At 44.5% G+C, this 24363-nt stretch overlaps 1 protein-coding gene across 2 annotated transcripts in view; it reads right to left on the bottom strand.

The window, feature by feature from the left end:
• Positions 1-23340, bottom strand: part of PIK3R1 (phosphoinositide-3-kinase regulatory subunit 1) — an 86967-nt gene extending 63627 nt beyond the window's left edge. The window contains exons 1-2 of one of the 2 annotated variants that reach the window (XM_045495128.1): positions 23228-23340; positions 12459-13179 (exon numbers count right to left, since the gene is read on the bottom strand). In XM_045495128.1, coding sequence (XP_045351084.1) covers positions 12459-12795 — 337 coding nt within the window. In that variant the 5' untranslated portion in view covers positions 12796-13179; positions 23228-23340. Of the gene's footprint in view, positions 1-12458; positions 13180-22347; positions 22627-23227 lie in introns of those variants that run through there. The other variant, XM_045495136.1, reaches the window with a different exon arrangement.
• Positions 23341-24363: the final 1023 nt, after the last annotated feature.

Genomic DNA, 24363 nt, shown 5'->3' with positions numbered 1-24363 from the left:
CTTTTGGCACGTACGGCGACAAAGGAGAAGGAAGCCTGGTACTTAACTAGATATTTTGACTAGAGGCTTTAATATTTTTACATGTAAAACTTTTTTTTTTTTTTTTTTTGGCCAAAATGTATCCAGAAGAGGCCTTCCACTGATTTCATACCAACAATGTGGAGAACACTTTCAAATGTGCACACATGCATGCAAGGTTATTTTTATTATGTTGTTCTTTTTCGCTTGATGGGATTTCCTGTTTATCAGCACCTGCAATTCTCATGTTATATCTCCTTTCTATGCATCCATCATCTTTTCCCTCATTTTTCTTTTTCTTTGGATGCCAGAAGAGCTGTATCTGCATTTCTTCTTTACAACACTAAATTTCTTTTCAAGTGCGTTAATTCTACTCCTAATGGTCTCCCATATGGATTTTAATGTACTATCACATTTTTAATTTCTTTACGATCACTTTTTATGGTTTCACTTCCATTTCATCCATCCCATCGTTTTTTGTTATTTTTTTCAACTCATGAACATCTAACTGCTTTCTGCCCCTCTTTCATCAGGGCCGTGTCATTCTGAAGCAATAAATCATTGCTGGAGGTCTGTTCTTTCTTCCAGTCTTCTATTTGATCTCCCCTTTCCTTTATGGGGCAACCTTGTTGATCAGGCTAAGCTATGTTTCTCCTGTTTCGTGATCACGAAGCAAGGAGAAATCTACCCAGGCCTGGTGTTTACTCTGAGCTACTCCTGATCCACTGGGCGCTGGCTTCAGAACTGGAGTCGCCTGTCCGGTTGAGATGAACAGTTCCCAGGCCAATTCCCAGTGTGGTTTTCGTTCCAATGTCATTTCCCTGGCCTGAAAGAAAACCTTCTTTTGCCTTCACTGCCTGGCTTCCTGAGGTGCTGAATGATGGAGAACTCGATCAGAGTGCTCAAACCCTCAGTCAACGCAGGTCTTTCTAACTCTTCCCCACCTTGGGCACTTTACTTTTGTGGAGGGACAATGGCAGGATGTTAACAGTAATACCCCTGTCCCAAGATCCCAGCTTCGCCCCATTCTTTGCGGAGCTAGGACCTCTCCCACTACATAAGAAAGTACCTTCGGGTGACATGAGAAAGAGGACGGGAAGGGCACTCTAGGGACAGATGCGTGAGCTCCTTGTGAATTACAGGTGGGGGGTGGGGGGGAGAACATGGCCCCACCCAGCTATTTACAGGAGCCCAGGACTTACTCTCTGCTTTGAAACCCAGTTCTGTTTAGTTTACAGTAGCCCTTTCTCATTTTTATAAAACTCCAAGTGCTTTTCTTAGAAACTCTAAAGAGAAGTCTCAAGAGGCTGTGTCCGGACCACCTGGCAGACACACCTTTGTAAATCAGGAAACTTGCAAATGTTTTCAAGTATAAAGACATGAGTCCAAATAAAAGCATCCAAGAAGTTTTGCGGGCACTCATTGCCTCGGAGAGACTATCTCTATGCAAGATCACATGGTCCTTTTAAACACCCAGAAATAGGGGAACCCGGGTGGCTCGGTCGGTTAAGCGTCCGACTTTGGCTCAGGTCACGATCTCGCGGTCCGTGAGTCCGAGCCCCGTGTCGGGCTCTGTGCTGACAGCTCAGAGCCTGGAGCCTGTTTCAGATTCTGTGTCTCCCTCTCTCTGACCCTCCCCTGTTCATGCTCTGTCTCTCTCTGTCTCAAAAATAAATAAACGTTAAAAAATAAAAATAAAAAAAAAAAATAAACACCCAGAAATAAAATTCACCTGTGCCTTTCACGTGCTCTCACCTACCCTCCTGTCCTTGGGATTCTGGAAACAGAAACACAATGTTTATGTGAGAAACTTGGCGGGGACTGACTGACTTTCCTGAGAAATAAAGCTTGACATTCAAAGGAATTCAGTCATTAGCCAGACTTTAAAATGGCGTTTACTGCTAACTGTGACACAACTTAGGTTTAAGACTTCAGATTCATTTGAGTCCACTTGGAATTTCCTGTACTTCTGGATTTCAAGCAGCCAGCATCCATATGCCAAAACACCTAATTCTTATGCTGGACACACTCAGCTTTTTGGCTTTTAAACAGGTAATAACCAGCCTGTGCTCCATTTCAATCAAAATGATATAATTGTATGTGAGAAAGAAGAAAATTTCAAATTCAGGTAAACACCTGAAACAGATATAAACTTCTTCCAAAATAACAGATAGGGAAGTGAAACCATTTAACCATGGCACATAACTTTGGACTATCTGATCAAGGTTTATTTCTTCCCCCATGAAAACTGCATATACACACATAGATCCAAAACTTTGTCTTGGTTCCCTGGCCTCATCAGTCTCCTTGTGATGCAACCCTTGAATGTATTTAACAGACATAAGAAAATGCTGTGAGTTGTATGTAAAACAAAGGTAATTTGTTGTGTGGCTGTATGAATGTAACAGTCAGTGAAACTTAACTGATAAAACAAACATAATTGAAGACCACCCAAAAAGCTGCAACTATCTGGTTTCTTCAGTTACCGATAACTTCACAAAAGGACTGCTGACCCAGAACCACACAGGGGCTTGCTGGAGTGTTTCTGAACCGTCTGAACGCTCCTTCCATGGAGCCCCCTCCTTTCTAAATATTTGCACAGTCCCTTGAGCTTTACCTTCTTAATCGGGAAAATAATGGTCATAATGCAATCTGTGCAGGGTGGATATAAGAATCAAATGAAAAATATCTCTGACATGTCTAGCAAAACGTCTGGCAAACAGTAAGTCTGCAAACTTTTCAGGTACTTTTTTTGATAACAAAGTCTTGATGATATTTGTTAATTTAAAGTACATTTTGAAAAAGGCATTTTCCACATTTAAATACAACCATGGGGAAAGTGTGGTACAATGACAATAATATATACTTTTGATATGTCCTAACCAAATGCACTAAATCTCACTCCTTGGTACTCAGTAGATACTCAATATTATTTAGCAATAAAGTCTTTTTGCTCTAACCTTTCTGAATCTTTCTCCTTCAAAAAATAGGAAATTTATTTTTTGGCTACCTAAAAAAGCAAGTCAGCAATGTTGTGAAATACTTTCAAATTATAAAGTAATGATACAAATATTCAACTATGTTTCTACCATTAGGACACAGGGATGGAAAGATCTATTTCAAATGAACTGTTCACTGATAAAGATGCAACATTCTTAAACATTAAAAATTATTTTAAAAAATAGGATAAAAATAAACCCAGGGGTGTTGAATGCGGATTCACAATAGATGATCTTACTCACAACTTTAAGTAATTTTGAAAAACGAATTTTCCAAGAACCAACAGCAAGTGGGAACCGGTGCAAGGGCTCCTCGCTTTGGCAATGGGACCATGTGCCGAGTCTGAGTTGTGGCACCATATGGCAGCTTCCTTCCTCAGGATAAAGCTTGTAGGATGAGGACGACCCCAACAATCTGGCTGACTTTACAATGCAGCCTTGCCCAACGCCTGTGCTCATGTGTTGCCTCTTGGGCACATATTCTAATACTTCCATCACATAAATTTGAAGAGCTCTGAAGAAACAAATCTTTCTAATTGGAATAGACAAATGTTAACACCATCACCCCCTCTACCTGCCTTGGAAAACTTAACAAAAAACCCACTAGACAAATACTTAAGAACTCTGAGCGCCTATCATGTCAACACATTGAATTACACCACACAGACACAGCGCAAGGGAGGCATTCCATGAGTGTCTCTTAATTCACTCATGAACTACAATATGTCACAATGGGAGTCATAAACTAATTTAGATGTCAGCCATTCCTCAGTGACCACCAACAGAGGGAAAGCGTAAGTTCTCACACTGGTGAAATATATCTTAAGATCATACCTGCACAGTTTTGCAAAAATCAAAACAAAAACAAAAACAAAAAAACCCTTGGTATCAATGTGGCACTTTCATTAGCAATAATCCCATCTGATTTCCTGGCCCAACCTCCATATCAGATCTTGCAGGGAGGTCACGCGAGCACATGTGCCCAATCATCCCAGCTTGGGTTTCCATCCAAGTCCCTTCGCCTTTTACCCTTCTTCTGGATTCTGGGCTGAAGTACTAATGAATGACTACTAGTGACAACTTAAGTTTTCTGGGTTTTGTTTCTCCAGCAATTCTTATGAGTAGGAATGGAGAAAGTTTTACTGACCAAGTGTCAGTATGAGGTTAAAGCAAAAATACAGCCAAAACTCAGAAGAGACAGTATCTACTTTTTTTTTTTTTAACATTTATTTGTTTGTGAGAGAGAGAGAGAGAGAGAGAGAGACAGAGTTTGAGTGGGGGAGGAGCAGAGAGAGAGAGAGATGGACACCGAATCTGAAGCAGGGTCCAGGTTCTGAGCTGTCAGCACAGAGCCCCAAGGGAGGCTCGGACTCACAGATCGGGAGATCATGACTTGAGCCAAGTTGGAAGCTCAACTGACTGAGCCACCCAGGTACCCAGAGACAGTATCTACTTCTTATTTTTACAACTAGACATTAGGATGGGGAGGGGCTCAGGAGGAGAAGGAGGAGGAGGAGGAGGAGGAGGAGGAGGAGGAGGAGGAAGAAGAAGAAGAAGAGGAAGAAGAAGAAGAAAGTGAGGGAGGAAGAGGGGGGAGGAGGAAGAGGGGAGGAGGAGGGGGAGGATGGAGAGGAGGAGGGAGGAGGAAGAAGAAGGGAGGGAGGGAGGGAAAGAGAGAGGGAGGGAGAGAGAGAGGGAGGGAGGGGGAGGAGCAGGAGGGGGAGGAGAGGGAGGAGGAGGAGGGAGGAGGAGGGATGAGGAGGAGGAAGAAGAAGAAGGGAGGGAGGGAGGGAGAGAGAGGGAGGAGGAGGGGGAGGAGGAGGAGGAGGAGGAGGAGGAGGAGGAGGAAGAGGAGGAAGAAGAAGAAGAAGAAGAAGAAGAAGAAGAAAGTGAGGGAGGGTGAGGGGGGAGGAGGAGGAGGGGAGGAGGAGGGGGAGGATGGAGAGGAGGAGGGAGGAGGAAGAAGAAGGGAGGGAGGGAGGGAGGGAAAGAGAGAGGGAGGGAGAGAGAGAGGGAGGGAGGAGGGAGGAGGAGGAGGGATGAGGAGGAGGAAGAAGAAGGGAGGGAGGGAGGGAGAGAGAGGGAGGGGGAGGAGGAGGAGGAGGAGGGGGGAGGAGGAGGAGGAGGGAGGGGGAGGAGGAGGAAGGGAAGGAGGAGGAGGAAGGGAAGGAGGAGGATAAGGGCAGGAAGAGGAAGAAGGATTAAGGAATTTAGAGGAAGCAAAGTAGAGTGGAATTTCTGACTCTAATAATGTATCATAGAGATTTATATTTCACTTATACCAACATCTTTACTATCTTGGATATCACATTTGATCATCAAATTACCAACAGTCTCCTACAATACAGTGTAATAAATTCACAGTCAGAACTTCAGTATGCCTCAAACTGTGACGGGATAGATGAATCCATAGGCACCGCATAATACAAGCTATCAACTGAAAATAGATGAACAGATGAATGCAAATACCTCCAAGCAAGAAGTATCCAGAAAAGGTATTCCTGAAACTGACAGCCATGCTTTCGATGGCAGAAAGCCACTGGGACAAAGTTGTGCATACATAATTAAACAGGAAGATCTGCTGCTTGTTTTTGTTTTCAAGTGCAAAGTTCTATTTTATCAGAACATTTTAACAATGTAGAGTGCATGGAATTATCATAGTAAAAACAAAATACTGTGGTCGTTTATAGAAATTAGTAAGTAAGAATAACACATTTATAAAGTATTCTGACAGTTATCTTGTTAAACTTGACATTTTAGAGATTATACCCAAGAAATGAAAATAAAGCCAACTTCTAGTGCACCTTGACCTTCTCTATTTAGATTAGTTTCAATGAAAGCCTAAGAACTGTTTTGGTACTCAATGCTATAAAACTGACCAAGACCTCGAAACATTAGATACAATCCATCATGCAATTATGCTTCTCGTTTCCAGCTATCACACCAAGTTATTTTTCCCCCTACCTCAGCCTTCAAACCAATTTTGTGTCATTCCTCATGGAAATGTGTTTGCAACGAAGATACACATACAAACAACAGTCAGCTGTACTGCTAACATCTGTTTTACAAAGAAAAACATGGATATGTGTATGGCATCACATATTTGCTATTCTTTCTTGCCAGAGATACAAAATTCTCCCCTTTCTGGATGCTACTTAGCACATGCAAGGCACCATTTGTTGTTAAACTTAGTAATTTTAATTATTTTCTCAAACCCTGACTTTGGGAAGAAGTACTTATTAATCAGCATTTCTCCTGTCTTCGACAAAGATGCGTTCACCTAGAAACCAGAAAGATAGACCTCAAAGTTATCAAAGAATCTACTGACGACTACATGCAAAAGGAAACATTTTCGCAAGACAGAGTTCTATTTTTATGATAAAGAAAATTTCATTAGAGCATCACCATTAGCTGGGTGGCTAGGACACAGAAGAGGCTCACTCCACTTGACAAAGATCCTGTTTGAGGCAGAGGTGTGGAGGCTTTGTTTAGGTTGTACAGATAGGGACACTGGACGTTTTACCCATGTTGGAAAAAAGAGCACATAATGAAATGTCGATAGCCAGAACCCTTGAGGAAATCATCTGAACATATATCTCACCTAAGAAAGTATCACTTCCGTACCAAAGCTCTGTGATTCTACATGACACAGGTCATGGTAACACGGCAGAAATCTTTTCCTCAAATAATGTCTTATCTGTAACCTTGAACTTAACTGTCCTGGAAAAGAGAAAACAGAGCCCTTCTGGTCAAATAAGAGACTGGAGGAAAGAGGGAGGAATGTCTTCCTCTCTGTGTGGGGGTACCAAGGGATGCTCCCTACTCATCTGCCATCAGGGTTTGCCTAGAGTTCCGAACACGGCCAGCCAGCTCCCAGCAGAACTTTTCTGGTAAAAAGCAGCCAAGGTGAGAAGCTTTTCTCTGTCAATTTTCTTCTCAAGGATATGGAAATTGTTCATTGGGATTACTCTCCTTTCTCTTCACATTTCTGGGGAGACAAATAACTAACTTTCAAATTCGCGGGAAAAATGTCTTAAAAGTCAAGAATCTAGCAAAAAAGAACAGCAGTGCTGACACTCAAGAGGGGAGAACTATAATATGTAACTTAACACAGGAGTAATATATTCTGGGATCGTAAGAGAAGTGGTCAGGCACATCTGATCTTATCAGAAATAATTAGCACATTTGTTTTCTCCGGACCTAGTCTCCAATCAATTCTATTGATGATATCCTTTGGAAATGTATTCATTTCATACTAAAACACAGAGGTCAAACACTTAAATTTTTATACCTGGCTAAAAATCTCTAGCATGCTGACTAAACTTTCCAGTTGGTCAGAAGTCAGAGGCAGAACTCTACAGCCTTCACCTTCAAATACCCTCTAACCAGCCTTGCTTTCTCACACAAGCAGCATGGACAAAGCCGGGTGGGCAGTCAGCACCAAAAGTCGGATGTCTTACCCCATCATTCAGGGGACATCAGCAGGACGATGCTCTGACCTCACAGCCAAGTCTCACTTAAGTAGGAAAAAAGGTGCAGAAAGTTACGACAAGGTCTAATCGCAACTGAAACAGAGTTCATAAAGGCAGGGCTTTGTGAAGCAAAGCCGATTGCTTTCACGGGTACTATCTGGGGGAGTAACAACAGTAAGTTATGACCACGAGTCTCAGCAAAGGTGTGCAACTTGGGATCAGGTCGCTATCTTCTGTGACCTCCGTACAGTATAGTCAATTTATGTGATTTATTACAGCCTTGACAACCACGGAGGGGCACTCAAATGCTGAGTGTGATAAATGTAAAAATAACATGGCTGGGGGAACCTTGAAAGCAAAGACAAGTTAGAAGCTTTTTGCCTTTTCTGTTTAGAAAGAGTTTTGATCAAAATTTAAAATCGGTCTTACCAAATGTATGCTTCATGTTTTATATGTGGAACCAGCTGGCCCCTGGGACTCACGGTCAGGGTCCGCAATGGGGGTGGTAAGGGGTGTGTAGATGGGGGACAGAGGTGGGTACAAACTCGGACCCCTAAGTGACCTCGAAAGTGAGCAGATTCCAATGTTTGTTCTATTCAAACTAACACGGTCACTAGTTTGTAGAGTAGACTAGATTCTAGTTTGTCCCTAGGATCTCACTAGTCTAAATATTCTACGTGACCGTGACTTTATCATTAAAGAATCGCAAAATGCGGTTTCAAGAAATAGCCCCGCGGCACGGTTTACTTACGTAAGAAAGGAATACGTTTTCATTCCTCTATCCCTACATCTCCACCTCCACCATTTCTTGGTGTACAAAGAAGTGGGGACCATGGCTGGATGGGGCTGTGTGTTCAGGAATGGAATGCCAGTATCTGAAGAGCCTAACGCAGAAGGAGCCAGTGGAGTCTTTCAACAGCATGGTGCCCTCAAGGACCACGTGACACCCATTTTGCACACCCTTCACCTGTTCGCAAGGGAGTTGTCTCCGAAGGTCAAACAGGGCTTGACTGCGTTGTGGGCAAGTGTAATGGGACACTCTCGTTGGCAATTTGAGCCCCCACGCAAAGGGAAGCAGGTGAAAGCAGGGGAGAGGGAATAAAATCTGTGCCTGAAGACACTTGCTGCTTTTGACACATGTTCTCATCACTTTGCTTAAGTGGCTGACAGTACCCACTATCAGCTTAACACACTTCCCACTAGCAGAACTACCTATCCCAAGCCCTGGAGTATTAAATAACAGCTTTGGAGACACGGCATGCAACGGTCACGGCCAAGGCTGCAAGGTTCCTCAGATGTGAATGGTGTGAAAGAACAAAGAAACTGTGATTTCTAAAAACAGGATGGGCTGTCACCGCCTTGTGTGCCTGTGTAGAACATACAAAGCACATGGCTCCTTCCAAGTCACCTGGGATGTGAAACAGCTAGATGATGAACCTTGGAAGCAAGCCTTTATCCACTTACTGAGAACCTACTGCCCTGTTCTAGATGCTTGGGATAATGGAGGGACAACCAAGACCCTCGCCCTCATGGAGCCGACAGTCTACCAGAGGGAACAGATGATAAAATATCAACATGGTAAGTAAATGCTTTGTGAAAGCAGAGGGGCATGTCGCCACGTGAAGTAAGGACAGCAGAGCCAGCCTCCATGAGATGTGAGCCAAGAGCTGACAGTAGGTCACCCAAGAGCTGCCCAAGCGGAGGGAAGGAAGCAGAGTCCTGAGGTAGGAGGAGGAAGGCCAGGGTATCAGAAGGCATGCTATCCCTCTCAAATCTAGATGCCGATTTTCATCACTACTTTGTGGCACAAAACAGGGATGCAATTCATGGTGAATGAATGACTCGAAGGCCAATCAACACAACAATGTGCAATTCACACATTTAATTCAATCCACGGGTTGGGCTTCCTCAGACACTGTACGAAAAATGTACTGGTGGAAGGTTTATCAGATTTTCAAAGGAATTTCAAAAGCTAACCTTCACACCTTTATTTCCAGGAACATTCACGAAAAGTGGAAACGTGGGTTCTATTATGTAAGAAGGAATCCCTCACACAAAGTCTACTTTGGGCCGAAGCTCAATGACAACTTTCTTTTAAGAAGAGACAGGGCACCTGGGTGGCTCAGTCAGTTAGGCATCCGACTCTTGATCTCGACTCAGGTCATGGGATCGAGCTCTGACTGGACAGCACAGACCTCTCTTGGGATTCTCTCTCTCTCTGTCCCTTCTTCACTTGCATGCACAAGCTTGCTCATACTCTCCCTCTCAAAATAAATAAACTTTAAAAAAAATTTTTTAAAGGGTGCCAGGGTGGCTCAGTCAGTAAGCATCCAACTTCAGCTAAGGTCATCATCTCAGGGTTTGTGGGCTCAAGCCCCACATTGGGTTCTATGCTGACAGCTCAGAGCCTGGAGTCTGCTTCAGGTTCTGTGACTCCCTCTCTCTCTGCTCCTCCCCTGCTTGCACTCTCTCTCTCTCTCACCCCCAAAAAAGGAAAAGAAAAAGAAAAAGAGATAAAAATAAAAATAAACATTAAAAAAATAAAAAGAGAGTACGTTGCAAGAGCAGGAGACAAGAACCACACAATTAGTAGGCAGGCAGGCGTGAGCACCTTCTATCTATCCCATTCCCATTACGGGGTGTGCCAACTCCCCATGGCACACTACCTCAACAGGAGGACTGCATTTGATCCTTAGACCTCAGGGGTAACCTTCAAAATAAAATAAAGACAGTCAAACACGAAAAACAGGTTAAATCAAGTTAGGAGAGGGGAATAAAAGGAAAAAAGGGCTAAAGAATTCAATGACAGCAAGAAAAGAACTATCCTCTCTGTCTGTCCCACAATCTGTCACTGCAGAGCCTTCCAAGTAAACATACACGTGGGCAAAAAGAAAGTGAATCCCATAGTTGTCCTTACAACTTTCCTTGTCAATGTGACATGCAACTACTAGGAGCTACTGAATTCTCACTTCATAGCAGTCATATGTAAACGAGACTAGAAGGTTACATTTCTGGAAAATCTACAGTTTAGTACCAAAGCCCCCTCACAATCTCCCATTTCAACTGCCTATTCAATCTTTCAGTTACTCCTAATGAGTCATTTATATTTAGGCGAGCTCTTTCTAATATCTGAATGCACAATGTCATGGTTTCTTTCTTAAATTCTGCTAAAAATTTCATTTAGTCCACTTTCCATGTAGTAAAAAGAAAAAAGGAAAAGCTGTTAAAAATCTCTATTGTCACCGCATCAGATGAGAAAGCAAGCATTATAAAATAGGTTAGGACTTAAAAAGAGAAAATCACTTTGCTTATAATGAAAAGTTATACCTAATGGCAGTTTTCAAATGCAATTTTGCTTAGAAATTATTTTTACAAAATCTTGTGTCACTAATCTCAACACGGTATCCCTTTTTCCACCTTTTAAATTATCTTCTCTGGTAATCCAACACAGATACTTGTAGGATTCTATAATCTTTTGTATTCTGGGACAAATTAAGTAATTTTTCCTTTTGAATTTTTTTTAACTCAAAAAACAAATTAAAAATATGTAGTTTGGTGGGGGGGGGGGGGAACCCAATTGCATGTATACTTTCTATCTGCTAAATGAAACACAATGGTTGACAAAACCGTATATACATATGCAGAGTCAATGTTTTATGTTTTTGTTGCACAAAAAATTAACTTTTGCTTTGGAACTGTATAGTAGAAGACATTATCTGAACATGATTTATAAAGTACGGTATAATGTTCATCAAACAAGTATCCCTGTTGGGTCAGGCAGGGGAGGAAAGAGCACATCCCTTCAGGTATCTCTAGGCAGTTACCCTTGACTTTTAAAAATATTCCCTATCCTATTGCTACCCAATGCTAAAAAGCAGCTATTTATCCTTGCATTCTGCTCCTTTATTCTTGTTACCTCATTCATATGTGCTAGAATAAGCCAACGTTCAAGAAGGCATGATAGTATCAGAATCCCTTCCAGAAAGACACTGTAATGCCACAGGCAGTTTTACTCAACATGCAACCACAGCAAATGGGCCCACCTGTTTTAAACATACCTTGCCAAACCCTTCTCAGTCTGAGGAAAAAAAAAAAAAAATTATGTAGGGGAAAGAAAAAAAAAAAAAAGAACAAAAAGCTTGAAATTTACCGATGAAGAAATGAGTATTTAACAAAGGTGATAACAGCAAAACGGAGCAAAGGGCTGGTCTTTGTGTGAAAACGAACAGAAGAAAAATCTTAAACGACCAGCTGTGCACAAAGCTAGAATGTGGACCATCTCCAGTATCAAGGAGTGGTTTTTGAATCAAGGTGGTTTCCATTTAAGAAAAGTATTCAGTAAGTTTTTTCTTCTCATGAGGGCTAAGCACCGTAGAGGCATTAATGCTACAAATGACATTGCGGATGAAGGAAGGGAACTCCCTCTACATCTAGACTGAGTACAGGATTAGGTTTCAGCTGCAGCCACAGTGTTTCTGGAGAGGAAACCCAGAGGTAGATACCAGGTTATAAAAACAATGGTTTCTTCTCTCCTGAGTTCTGGGGTCACTTTATTACTTTCTACATTTCTCCATACCAATCAAATTAACGTTACATCTACTGACGTTAGACTTACCCTCTTCTTTCCTTAAAGGATTATTTATATGTATTATGAGCAATTAAAGAATAAGGATGCAAGAGATGTTTAATTCAATGGCAACTATAAAAACAGGGTTTCAAGACACTGACCAAGTTCTCATACACCGTCTCCGTCTTTTGACAACTCCCTACCCCACAAACACAAATTTCCAGTCTTGTAATGGTTGACCCAGTTTTTATGTACCATATATAAATTGAGGTAAGGCTGTCAAAGTAAGTTTCTGCTCAGAGCACACTACGGTCCGACGCAAATTGTAGGCTTTTCTTTAAAAAAAAAAAAGGGGAGGGGGAGCGGGGGTGCACCACGAAACAATCGCTCATTAACACTGACCTTGTTGTTGCTCACTGTCTGCTTCAGCTTTTGAAGAACCTGGTGCAACAGGAAGGGGTCGAGGTGGTCGGGGCTTTGGTGTGGGAGGCGAGATTTTTTTCCTTCCAATATATTCAACGTAAGTTCCTGGAAAGTCCCCTCTTTCCCCCGTGGTTTCATTATAACCATTTAACCAGCCAATTTCTTCAGGCCTGGCTTCCTGTCCGTCACTGAATCCAAGAGCTACTAAAGACCCTTTATTCACAGTCAATACATCGCCCAAGTGCAAGTCAATATCTTCTTCTCGTTCTTTTTTGTAATCATACAGCGCCCGGTACTGGTAGCCCTCGGCACTCATGGTTGCAAACCTGTCACCATGCAACAGACGTCTCGTTACACACTGCAGTCTGATTTTACGTTTCTATGGAAAGCGAATTCAGAGAGTATGTTAAGATTCCTAATATGTGTCCAGCAGAGGACAAAGGACAACTCTCCAAAGGTTTAAGAGGAGAGGTGACTGGATGTCCGGCTGTCCATCTGTCCTCCATCAATGGTGTGACTGAAGACAGAGTGCCACTTCCTCTGCGGCCCGCAGTCCTCCCACTGGCTTCCTTTTCAGCAACTCATCAACACTTGGCCTCCAGGCTGACTCTCACAGCGAGGCCCAATCCTTTCTGACACTCTTGTCACACTGTCCATCTGGCGTCTGATTTTACTGTTGCACTCCACACGCGAGCTTCACCTAGCAAAGGAAAAACAAGGCTTATGAATGAACATCACACTTTGCCATCTGTGTGAATTTGAATTTCTACTTCCATTCAACAAGTATTTAATCAATTTGGCATACATACACAGGCCGTTGTGCTATTGCTCAACATGATACATACAACAAAGATTAGTAAGAACACCAGGCAGGGGTGGGAGGTGTGCTGGCATGTGGCAGCGTCTCAGAGATAAGAAGGGTAAACAAGGAACCAGAACACTAGGTCAGTACCCTAAGACAGGCAGAGACTAAGTGCTATTGGGTTCGATGAGGGAGGGACCACATCTAACTGCAGGGATCTGAAGACAGAATGGAATGTGTAGCATGATCTTAGGTACAGATGTGACTAAGCAAATGTCATATTCTGGGAAGAGCTAGAACAGGCAGTCCAATCCATCTGAAGCCAAAGAGGGAACACTGGATCTGGATTAGGAAGATAGGTAGGGGTTATATGACATGATGCATGCCTGCACTGAGTTTGTGAGTCATGTGGTCCAATTTAGGACGCCACTGAAAATGCGTGGAGAGAGGGGAGCAGCAAGGTCAGAGATGCATTTAAAGAATCTCAATCCAGTAACAGCGACTAGGACAGATTGGCATAGGGATAGAAGAGGTGAGGAAAGGTGTCAACCGTGTGCTGCAGTGGTCTGGGCAAAAGGGTCCTGAGGGCATGAACCAAGGTGGCAGCAGAAGGTATGGAAAGGAGAAGAATGAAGTAACAGACGCTGCCGAAGAAGCCTGAGTGGATGCGGCGATGCTCAAATGTGGGTCAGGACAGCAGTAAAAGGCCTGAACCTGAGTTCGTTAAAAGAATTTAGCCACGGGTATCAGGCAAAGGGAAGCCAAGAGGACTGACAGGCTTACAGATGCAAGGACGGTGGGAGGCAGGGGAAAACCTGGTCTGGGACTCTAAGACAGGGAACATGCTACAGATCTGGTGATCAGCTGCAAATAAGGCAAGCCTAAACTCAGTGGAATGGAGGAACTCACAAGGAAAAATATTAAAGGTTAAAAAATGATGCAAGGATCAAACACTGGGGTTCGCTGAACACACCTGAAAAAGCAAAGTCAAGCTTTGGACACAAACCCTATGTGCGGGAAATAATAAATTAGAGGGTTTTGGTGGGAAAAGCGAATCCCTGAGACCAAATCCCACAGGGGCCTCCAGCAGGGAGGAAAGTGAGGCAGGGCCAGGTAACCTGGGCTCTGCCCATCACCGCATCATCACTGGCTTTTGAGAAGGCAGACCTCAGTCTAGAGGTATTGAGGATACTAACTAGAATTTGAGGAGTTAAGGAACTGAAGAGAAAGCAGAGATGGTTGTGGGAGATCACCCTGGAAAGACAGCCCCAGGGTCGGGGAAAACGAGCAGTTGCAAGCTTTTCTCTTTTTTTTAACATAGTGGAGGCAGAGGGATTCCAGACTCTCGAGAGGGAAAGTCAGCAAGGGGCCTGCCTGCCAATAGAACAGGGTGTCCATGTACACGCTTTGCACCCTAGTTGTTTCTCAACACCATCTTTATTACAAAGAGTAAAAGCAACCTAAAGGTTTCAGTTAAGCTGGCCAAGTCACAAAGCCATCCGCGACAGCCACAGAATATCAGTGTTCTATATCAAAGACAGCTTGATACGTTTTAACGAGTGGGGCCACTTTAGATGTTTAGTATTAAAGGAACTCATCGGCGTATGCATCTTAAGAAGTAAGATCTAATCGCAGACGGTAATGTTGGCATTCAGAAGCATAAAGCATTCAACTTTACACGGTTATAGAGCCTCTTAGCCATAGTACAATAACACTCTTAGGAGAGTTAAAATTAAAAGAACTAAAAAACAAACAATGGAAACCTTTGCAGAGTAAGAATATTAATTTGAGATAGATATTCTACTTTGTGTTTCAGTCATCGGATTAAAAAAAAATTAAAGCAACCAGCAGGGTGTAGGAGAAAAATAAACTATATTATGTTTGAAGACAACCTCTCCTTTTGATAGATCCAGGATCAAATTAAATATTCACTGCAGAAATTCACACAAAAATGTAGAACTAGCAAATTTCGTTTTTAGTACTAATGTACTCTGTACAAATGAGACACAGAACTCTAAAGAACATGAAAATTTACATATCCCTAAATGCCTGGAAACCAGGCAACATGCCTAAGAATAATTTAATTCCTCCAAATCTGCCTTGAAATTTTTGTTAGCTTTTCCTGGCAATGTAGGTCTTTATGGAAAAAAAAAAAAAAAAAAAAAAAACATCTTCAACTAGTAGGTTGGAGAGATCTTCCCACCAGCTGCTGCCTATGGCTTCCTCTATTTCAACAACCCAGTGGGCCAGTTTGGTGAGATTCTTCACAGAATGGCGAGTATTTTATGCTCCCTCTCTTCCTCCTTTTCTCTCTCCCTCCCGCCCTGTCTCTCTTAATCACTCTCTCCCCCACACAGCCCTCAGCAGCCACCAGGCCCCCCATCACAACACACCTCTGTAGATATGCGTGTTCCTCAACAGCGGAGGCCACACTACGAGGCTCCACGTGTGGTCAAGGTTTTGCAAACCTGAAAATTATACTAATGTTGGCCTGAGGCTAAATCTGTGCAAAGAGGAAAAAAACCCTGAGGAACTTGATGACCTCAAGAAGGCCAGACCTGAGAGTTAGCAATTCCCACCCAGGTGCCAGAGACCCATATATCTCTACAAATTCCCGTCCCTCAATGTTTGTAAGGAGAACGTGACTTTCCCTGTTAGAAGAATCCTGCGCAGAATTCTGGGCTCTCATTGGATTTAAAAAAAAAAAAAAAAAACACCAAAAAACAAAAAACAAAAACAACAAAAAGCCACATCTTCTATGACGCTAAGATTATAAGAACACACCATTCCTGTCTTCTGGGACTCAACAATGCCAAGGCCACGAAGATCAATCAAAACAATTCAAGGTTGGCCAAGATTCAGTGCCAACAAAGTGGTTGGAGAGCAACCTTGTAAGAGAAGAGGGAGAGCTGACTAGTCATGTGGGTGGGGACTGGATAGTGTCCTGTCCCTATCCTGTCTTGGCCAGGGAGAAGAGGCAGGCTCTTCTACCCTGCTGCACAATACACAATTTCTCCCGATGGCCATCCCATTTCAATGACGGTCACTGTCATATTGGTCATCACGGGCATCATCTAACACTACTGGAAGCTGTATGTATGCTAATCTATCCAATCTTTTTCCTCTTCCTCCTTATCTAATACTTACTGGGAGCTCTGTGTGTATTAACTCATTCAATCACAATCATCTAATGCTTAATGGGATCTATACGCGCCCCAGCATGTTGGGTCAATACTCAGCATAACCCTGAGGTAGCACTATCAATATTCTCATTTTGCAGAGGAGGAAACTGAGATAACAAAGAATTTAGTACCTTGGCCATGGTAACACTGATCAACTGATGGGAGGAATCACAAGTCACCTTCAAGTACTTTAGCTCCAGGTCTACCACTTTTAACACCACGAAAACCTGCTGCCCAAATTCAACTTGCTTTGGTGACAAAAGACAGCCCTGGTGGGTCCATGGGGTCAATGATGCAGATTCCTTGCCTGCATACTCTGGCCCCCCAGATTAACCTTGAATGTCTGCTTTCTATTTACTCTCTGTGACAGTGGCCCTACTGATAGTGTCTGTGGCTCTTTCACAAACACACCTGCCAAAAAAAGCCACTACAACCTGGCAGCAGTCCCATCAAGTTCAGGACCCAGCATCTTAGACAATGCAAATTTTCTTCCAAAGAGACTTCAGTAAAATGCATCCTTGCCAAAGAAGTCTATAAACTATGAATAAAAGAATACTGGGCACATCACTTCTGGAAGGCTGCCCACTTCTGGAATCCTGCCCACTTCTGCTCTAAGAGCTTCAACTACTGCCACCTGTACCCCTCTTGGCATCTATGTCCCCTACCGCTGTCCCAGGCCCCTGACTACACAATTTCTAACAACTCAGCTCCTCCTGAGGGGGGATATGGGAAACATTAAACCATAGTCACAAGAGCTATCATATCTTGACAACTGGCAAGTTTTTTGTTTTTCGTTTTTCCCTTACCTTCGAATTCTCCCCAGGACTGCAGAAAACTCAGCAGCCTGAGGCACCGGCATTGCCTGTGTAACATAACCCTCCTAAGATCAATTTGGAGCCCAAACTACCCAGATTGACCGGATACATGTTGCCAAGATTCACAAGATTATGGCTCTAATCTCCTTGGCTATGTTCACCTGTCCAATGAACTATTTCCACCTAGCTCCAACATAATTGTTAACATAGTCAAGGTTTTATATGTGAAAAATATCTACCATCCATAAATTAACGTTTTCAAATAAGTAATGCAGTTTTCTAATCTGGGCTCTAAGCTACTGCACATGTAAATTACTGTAAAAGGTATAAAGAAATCCCATCAACAAATAACAAGCTTACTCATATAACATCACATGTAATAGTTCAAAATTTCTTTAACAGTAATTATTGTGCTCCAGTCTTTCAATCTTTTCAAAGATTGCCTGTCACACCATTTATCAGAAGTGTATTTTCTCTCTTTGCTAAGATACTGATCTATTCTTATTCTGTGCCTCAAAATAAAGTTGTGTCTGATGTCTGACAATCAGCAATCCATGACTTCTTAATGTTCAAATGCCTCAATGTAAATTTTCAATTTAACACTCTAACCTGCAGGCACTCTGGCAGAGAACCAAACAAAATTCTTTGCAAAGTGCTCTGACTTTGTGTTGACTTACTCCCCTTTTACAAAGGACGAGGATTTAGCAAACTTAATGGGAGGAAGGAATATAAGATATTTTAAAATCACTTCAAATAAATCAAGAATATACTCTAATCATACAATTCTATCCTGTGGTTAAATTAGCAGTTTGGCACTGGGTCCCAGCACACATTGGATGTTCAACTCAGATGCAAAGGCCATGGAGTGTTCATGGACCCCGACTCCCACTTCCCTACATTCCATTTCTCTGTCCTCCCGGTGCTAGGTCTGAGTCTAGGGCAAGCTCCCAACCTAAATTAAGAAATTATTTAAAAAGCTTTCCACCTTTCAAGTATAGTGTTCTGGAAATCATAAAAATCAAAGTCAGAGCAAAGTTAAATTGAACCTAAATCAATAGTCATCAAACAGCCCCATTCATTTTCAAACCAACCAGAACGTGCTGATGGTTGCAACCCTCAGGGCTGAGTCCCTACTGTGGGCAAGCAGGGTGTTTAGATGAAGACTCCTGCCTGCAAGCCCGTTTGGCACCCAAGGAGCAGTGAGGCTAGGAGGGGTACAGGACAGCACAGGGGTACTAGGTGAAATAACCAGGAGGCAGGACTCTGCAGAAAACCAAGTGATGACACAGAGCCGGAGCACCTGAGGAGGGGCAGAGAACAGAGACCCAGGTCCAGCTGGAGTCATCACCAGGAGGCTGGCAGAAAGATGCCGATGCTCCTCCAGCAGGTTCTGAGGGGCCTCAGAAACATATGCCATCACCCGGGGAAAGGCCAGGGGGGTGACTATTCTGGTTCTCTGCTTCATCACGGTGAACAGGTACTGAGGAAAAGGCCATGGAACGAAGAGGACTAAGGAAGATGATCTGGACTGGCTCCTCTTGTGAAAATGCAGCGCTATTTTGCAAAAGTCTTAGCAAGAAGATTAGTATAAGTACTGAGCTTCAGACGCGGGCAGCTGTCCCCATCACTGTCTGGATTTTTAACCTTGGGCAAGTTACTCAGATCTCTCCGTGGCACAATTTTATCATCTATGAGGCAGATACAATAAGCAAACCTGCACCTTACAGGGTTACTAGGACGATTAAATGAAATTACATCTATAAAGTGCTAAGCTCTGTGCTGGATAATTGGAGCTTAATACAATTAACACCAACGTAGTGTTTACTATGGATCAGGCACAGCTCTTAAGAGTTTCGTATATACCAACTCATTTAACCCTTACAACTTCCTAGATACAATTTGTATCCCCATTTTACTGATGAGAAAACAAGCACAGAAAACTTAGATAATCTGCTTGACGTTACATAGCTAGTAAACTGTGGCTATGTTATCACTGATATCATTATTATTATGGCTACTAGTATTCAACATCCCTTACTTCCAATTATACACTTCCTACCTGAAAGAGGAAAATTTGCTAGGAATTTGTGTATGTGTGTGTGTGTGTGTGTGTGTGTGTGTGTGTGTTGCCTCTAAATGCTTGCAAACCCTTGTAAATGCATCCTGAAGTTAGCCAAAATAAAAGTCTGCTGTCTCCTTAACTTCTTTTCAGACGGACACATAAAGGCAGCAGGTGGACTTTGCCCACCTAGTTCTCTCCCCGCCTGAGGGAGAGGGTGGTTCTGGAGAGACCAGGGAGGGGCCAAGACTTCTCCAACAGGATATGGTGATCTAGCTGCCCTCAAAGAGAAAAGATGACAGGCACTAACACAGTCCTCCAGGGACTAAAGGGAGCTTCGTCCTTAGGTTGCAGCCCTCACTCCTCCCAGGGTCTGGACCACCGGGGTCCAGCCAGGGAGGGGAGGGGCAAGGCATGCCTGCCCAGGGACCTCGCTTTATTAACTCACTCTGCACAGTGCTGGAGTCTTCTCACACTTTGCCCAAACTCCTGTGATTTCAGTACTTTCTGGGGTGATCCTTAACCTGAAAACTATTTTCACTACAGGTGCCTGTGGGTATGTATTTTATTTACTTTAAGGAGGACAATGCTGGGAAGATAAAATCTCCAAAGATGTTTTTATAGAAGGATTTTTTTCTTCAGCAAAAGCTATGCTAAGCTCATTGTACCCTTTCAAAAAAAAAACAAAAAGAAAAACAAAAAAAAACCCTAACATAAGCCAAACAGACAAGTTTATGAGTAATTATGTAGTCTATTTTTCAGCTCATTTGGCATAATGTACATGAAATGGCCTTTAATTGCCATTCTTTTAGGCAAGTAATTCCAATAAGAGCGTTGGCAGAAGCATAACAAGAAATCACATTAGGATATAGGTGGAAGAGACAGAGAAAAAAAGCAATAAATAATACCGATATTTTAAAAATTACTTACAACCTAAGTCTTTTATTAATAGTTGTTACACAATTTATATTGTGCCTTCTAAGGCAAAAAGCTAAATTGATAAGCCATTCCCTCCACTGATAAGCAACCTCATTTTCTAAGAGCTTTACTAAGAGGCTCCATTCTCTTGCCTTCTCTGGCAAATCCCTGTGTCCTCCAAAACAGGGAGATCTGTGGGGAGCCTATTTAAAATGTATAACGTACAGAAAAAAACACTTCTCATTTTCTTCTGCATGGTGTACGCCCCACAGGTGAGAGAATTAAAAGCAAAACTCTAAATGCAACCATTATCTCAGCTTTCTATGATCTAACCTAACCATTAAATCACTTTCTTTGAATCTGCTCCTTCACCATCACTTTATGCAATAAAATGCATTTTGAAAATCACAAAATGCAAACACAATAAAAGGTGAACTGAAATTGTTCCTGTTTTAATGAGCATATGGACAATCTTTCAGAGTGGATGCCTTTTTAGAACCTGATCCCTGAACTATCTAAGAAAAAAAGGAGATTTTGACCAACACACCAATTTAAAAATCACACGGCATTCACGGAAGAATTTAATTAAAGGTATGGTCACACGTTTAACAACACAAGATTTGGGTAGGTAGGTGGTGTATCTTTGCATTGAAGATACAAAACCCTTCAGAAATCAGCTTAGATACAATTGGCATTTCCAGAAGATAAACGCATACTACCAGAATCACTACCAACAACCAAAATATGTGGTAACTGTAACTTATTGTACCACTTCATTCCTCCAAACCAACTTTATGCTGTGGGGATTTCATGATCTTAATAAATTAAACAAAAAATAGCTAAGAAAAGACAATATAATTAACCAATGGGAAGGGAAGTGCTTTTTCACACTATCAGCATCATACGTGAGAAAAGACACAGTGATAACATCATTTTACAAAAGCAGATAAAACAGCAGATAGCCAGTGTGCACCAGAGTTCTGTTATGCAACTGACAAGAACAGGTCCCAAAACAAGATGGAAGTTAGAAAGCAAATGCACATAGCACTTTGAAAGCCAGTTTGAGATACACAGAACTTCCTTCCAATCATAAAAACCCGTACATTGTTATGGAAAAGTATGACTACTACCTGCCTACAACTAGCATATAAAAGCTGAAGAGGCCAGCAGTGACCTAACCCAACAATTCTGTAAAGCAGGTAGGTCTCCTCCACTGACCTTTCCAGTTTAAGCCTTGATTCTGAACCAAACACACATTCTAGAACTTTACAGGGACCCCCCCCCCAAAAAAAAAGAATTACTCTTAAGGTATTTTCTTTGTAACAACCAAAAAACACTTGCTTCCCAAAGTTTAAGCAACTTTTGTTTCTAAGAAGCTATCCTCTGAGTTTTAACTGTTAATTTCAAGAAAGGTGAACTGTATTAAGGAACTGTGGGGGGGGGGGGGTGCTTTTATTTTTCTTTTTTAAGATTAATATTTGCGGCCTTCTGTGCAGAATTCTCCAAATTCCAATTATTTGCACCCTGAAGATCCTTTATTCTGAGAGCATACCTCAGAAATAAACATGTCTACTCTGATCTTTTCTAGCTTACCTACCCATCTTTAAAGTGGAAAACGCAACCCAAGCTAATGAAACATTAAAATGCAATTCCACATAAATGCCTAGGTCAATAAGCTTGGTGAAAGTCCCGCCTAACAACTAAAACTTGAACCTCCTTACGCTGAAATGACAATATTAGGCTGCACTCAAAACCCGGAACTGTTTTATCCAGTCGTACTTCGTTCGCACTGAATGACAAAGAGAAAAAGAACAGAACAGGAAAAGAAAAAAAGAAAAAAAACCAACCCCGTACCGCTTCCAAAGTCAACCCTCCCCCTCCCCCCCCCCAAATAAAGAGTAAACTCATACTCAGACACCAACAGGGCTGCAGCTCCACCAGGGATTAACGGTGGAAGGGAGACCTTTTCCATGTTAACAGCACTCAGGGAAGCCTAAGAATTTCCCCAAATCCAGTTCACACACATTCTGCATTCAACATGTAACAGCCATTCCACTCACACCCTTCTAGTTCATGCTCCAATTCAGGTTACCAAAGTATGTATCGGTACTGGAGTGCCTGGCCTGAGCTTTCCAGTTCTCTTTGTCTTGCGATCTGCGGGGCAGTTTCTGCTCTTGGGAAGTGAGTGTTAGAGCAGCGGTTGCCAGATAATTCCCCCACGATATTTTAGCTCGGGCTTGCCACACTCTCTTGCTCTCCCTAGCCGGCTCCATATTGCTGGGCAGGTCCCTCCACTCTCGCTCCGCGCTACAAAAAGCTGGATTTCCGGGCTGTTGGAGGACCCGGTTAAATATGCCTCCAACAACCTGTCCAGGCCCGGCCGGCACTAAACGCCGTTAGGGCCCCAGCGACCAGCCGCCCCGAGGCGCACTTCCCCCACCCCGGAAGAGGAGGAAGACAAACTTCGGAGGGCGGGGGCTCGGGGCGAGCTCCGGGGACCACCGCCGCCCCACCCGCTCGGGGGAAGGGCCCGAGCAGCTACCCTGGCTGCAGCCGAAGGACGCGGGGGAAGGCTTCGCTCCTTCCCGCTAACTCAAAGGCAACGGTTTGGGCGCTCTGTGAAGGACCCCGGAAAACTGCAAGGCGACAGCAAGGACCCTCAGAAGTGTGCGGTAACGGAGGGGTGGAGACCAGCCCGAGATCGCCTGCAACTCAGGGGACGAATGCGCCCGGCGGCGTGCAGCTAGAGCCAGCTCGGAAGAGGACCGGGGAAACGGGAGCTCTGAGGCAGCCGGGAGCACGCAAAACGCTGGCCATGAGCCGGAGATGCCGGCGGCCAGCCCGCTCTCCCCCGGCTCTGCTCTGCAGGAGAAGCGGCTGCTGGTGACAGGAAGAGAACGGCGGCAGCCGCGCGCGCACGCACTGCCTCCCCCTCCCGGGCACACACACCCGGACCCGCTGCCGCCGCCTACCTCCCCTGCCGGCCGGCTTCCTTCCTCTGCGGGGCCCAGGCTGCAGCGGCGGCCTCCGACGCGCCTCCGACCCGGCCTCGACCCGCCCGCCGTTCCCGATTCGAGCGCGGCGCCTCCAACCCGCTAGCCCGCAGCCCTCGTCGCGGACGCCGCTTCCTCCAACTCCGCTCCAGCTGCTCGCGACTCCTCTCCGTCAGCCAGCAGCTCCAGCGCCCGGCGCCGGCCCCGCCTCCGGCCCGGCCCAGCGCGCCCCGCCCCCGAGCCCGCGCCAACCAGCGCTCACGTCTCCGCCCCTCTCCCCTGGCGCCGCGCCCTCGGCCGCCGCCACTCACCGTGCCGGCCCTGGAGCTGGGCGGCCGGAGGGGCGGAGCTCCGGCTCTGCGGACCCTTCCTGCCGCCGGGCCGGCCTTCCGCCCCCGGCCGCGGGGATGCCCCGGGCGGCTGGGCCCCGCGCTAGGTCCGCGGCGGAGCGCTCTGGATCTGCTCCAGGCCGCGGCACAGCCAGCTGCCGGTGTCTCCGGGACCAGAGGCGGTGGGGCCGGGAGAGGTGGGGGATGATTTCAGACGTAACAGGCTGCGTCTCTAATCGGAGGGTCTGGAGCCGATCCCTATCCTCCTTCGAGCCCCTAGCGCCGCAGCGGAGTGCCAAGGGCGGGGAGGATTCGGATTCCTGGGCTCGCCAAGGCGGGGAGGCCCTGCAATTCCCGGCCTCGCCAGCACAGCCTCGGGAGTGGGCGGAAAAACCACGCTATCCGCGTGGCGTCCCGGGGTGAAGGAAGGGTGAAGGGGTGAGCCGGAGAGGCTAGCGCCCGCAAGCTGCCACGAGCTCCAGCAGCCTGGCACCGCCGCCGCTGGGAGCCAGGCGGGCCCGCGACTGGGGAAGAGAGTTTTATGAAGAGGGCGCACGCTAACTGATCCCTTCCAGCCTTGACATGACGGAGCAAATGTAGGTCGCTCTGGCGGACCACGGCCCCTCGGGTAGGGAGTGGAGGCTCACATGAAATTATACTGTCTCTTAAATGTTAGTTTTCAAATGCAGATTTTTCCACTAAGAATCATTACTTAGTTGCTGAAGAAAAATCTGATGTCGGTTCAGACCTTCCCAGGACGGGTGAGATGGAATGCCAGCAACTTGT

This window comes from Leopardus geoffroyi, chromosome A1, assembly GCF_018350155.1.
Source record: "Leopardus geoffroyi isolate Oge1 chromosome A1, O.geoffroyi_Oge1_pat1.0, whole genome shotgun sequence".
Lineage (NCBI taxonomy): Eukaryota > Metazoa > Chordata > Mammalia > Carnivora > Felidae > Leopardus > Leopardus geoffroyi.
Note: the sequence above shows the minus strand (reverse complement) of the source record. Positions and strands in the feature narration are given on the sequence as shown.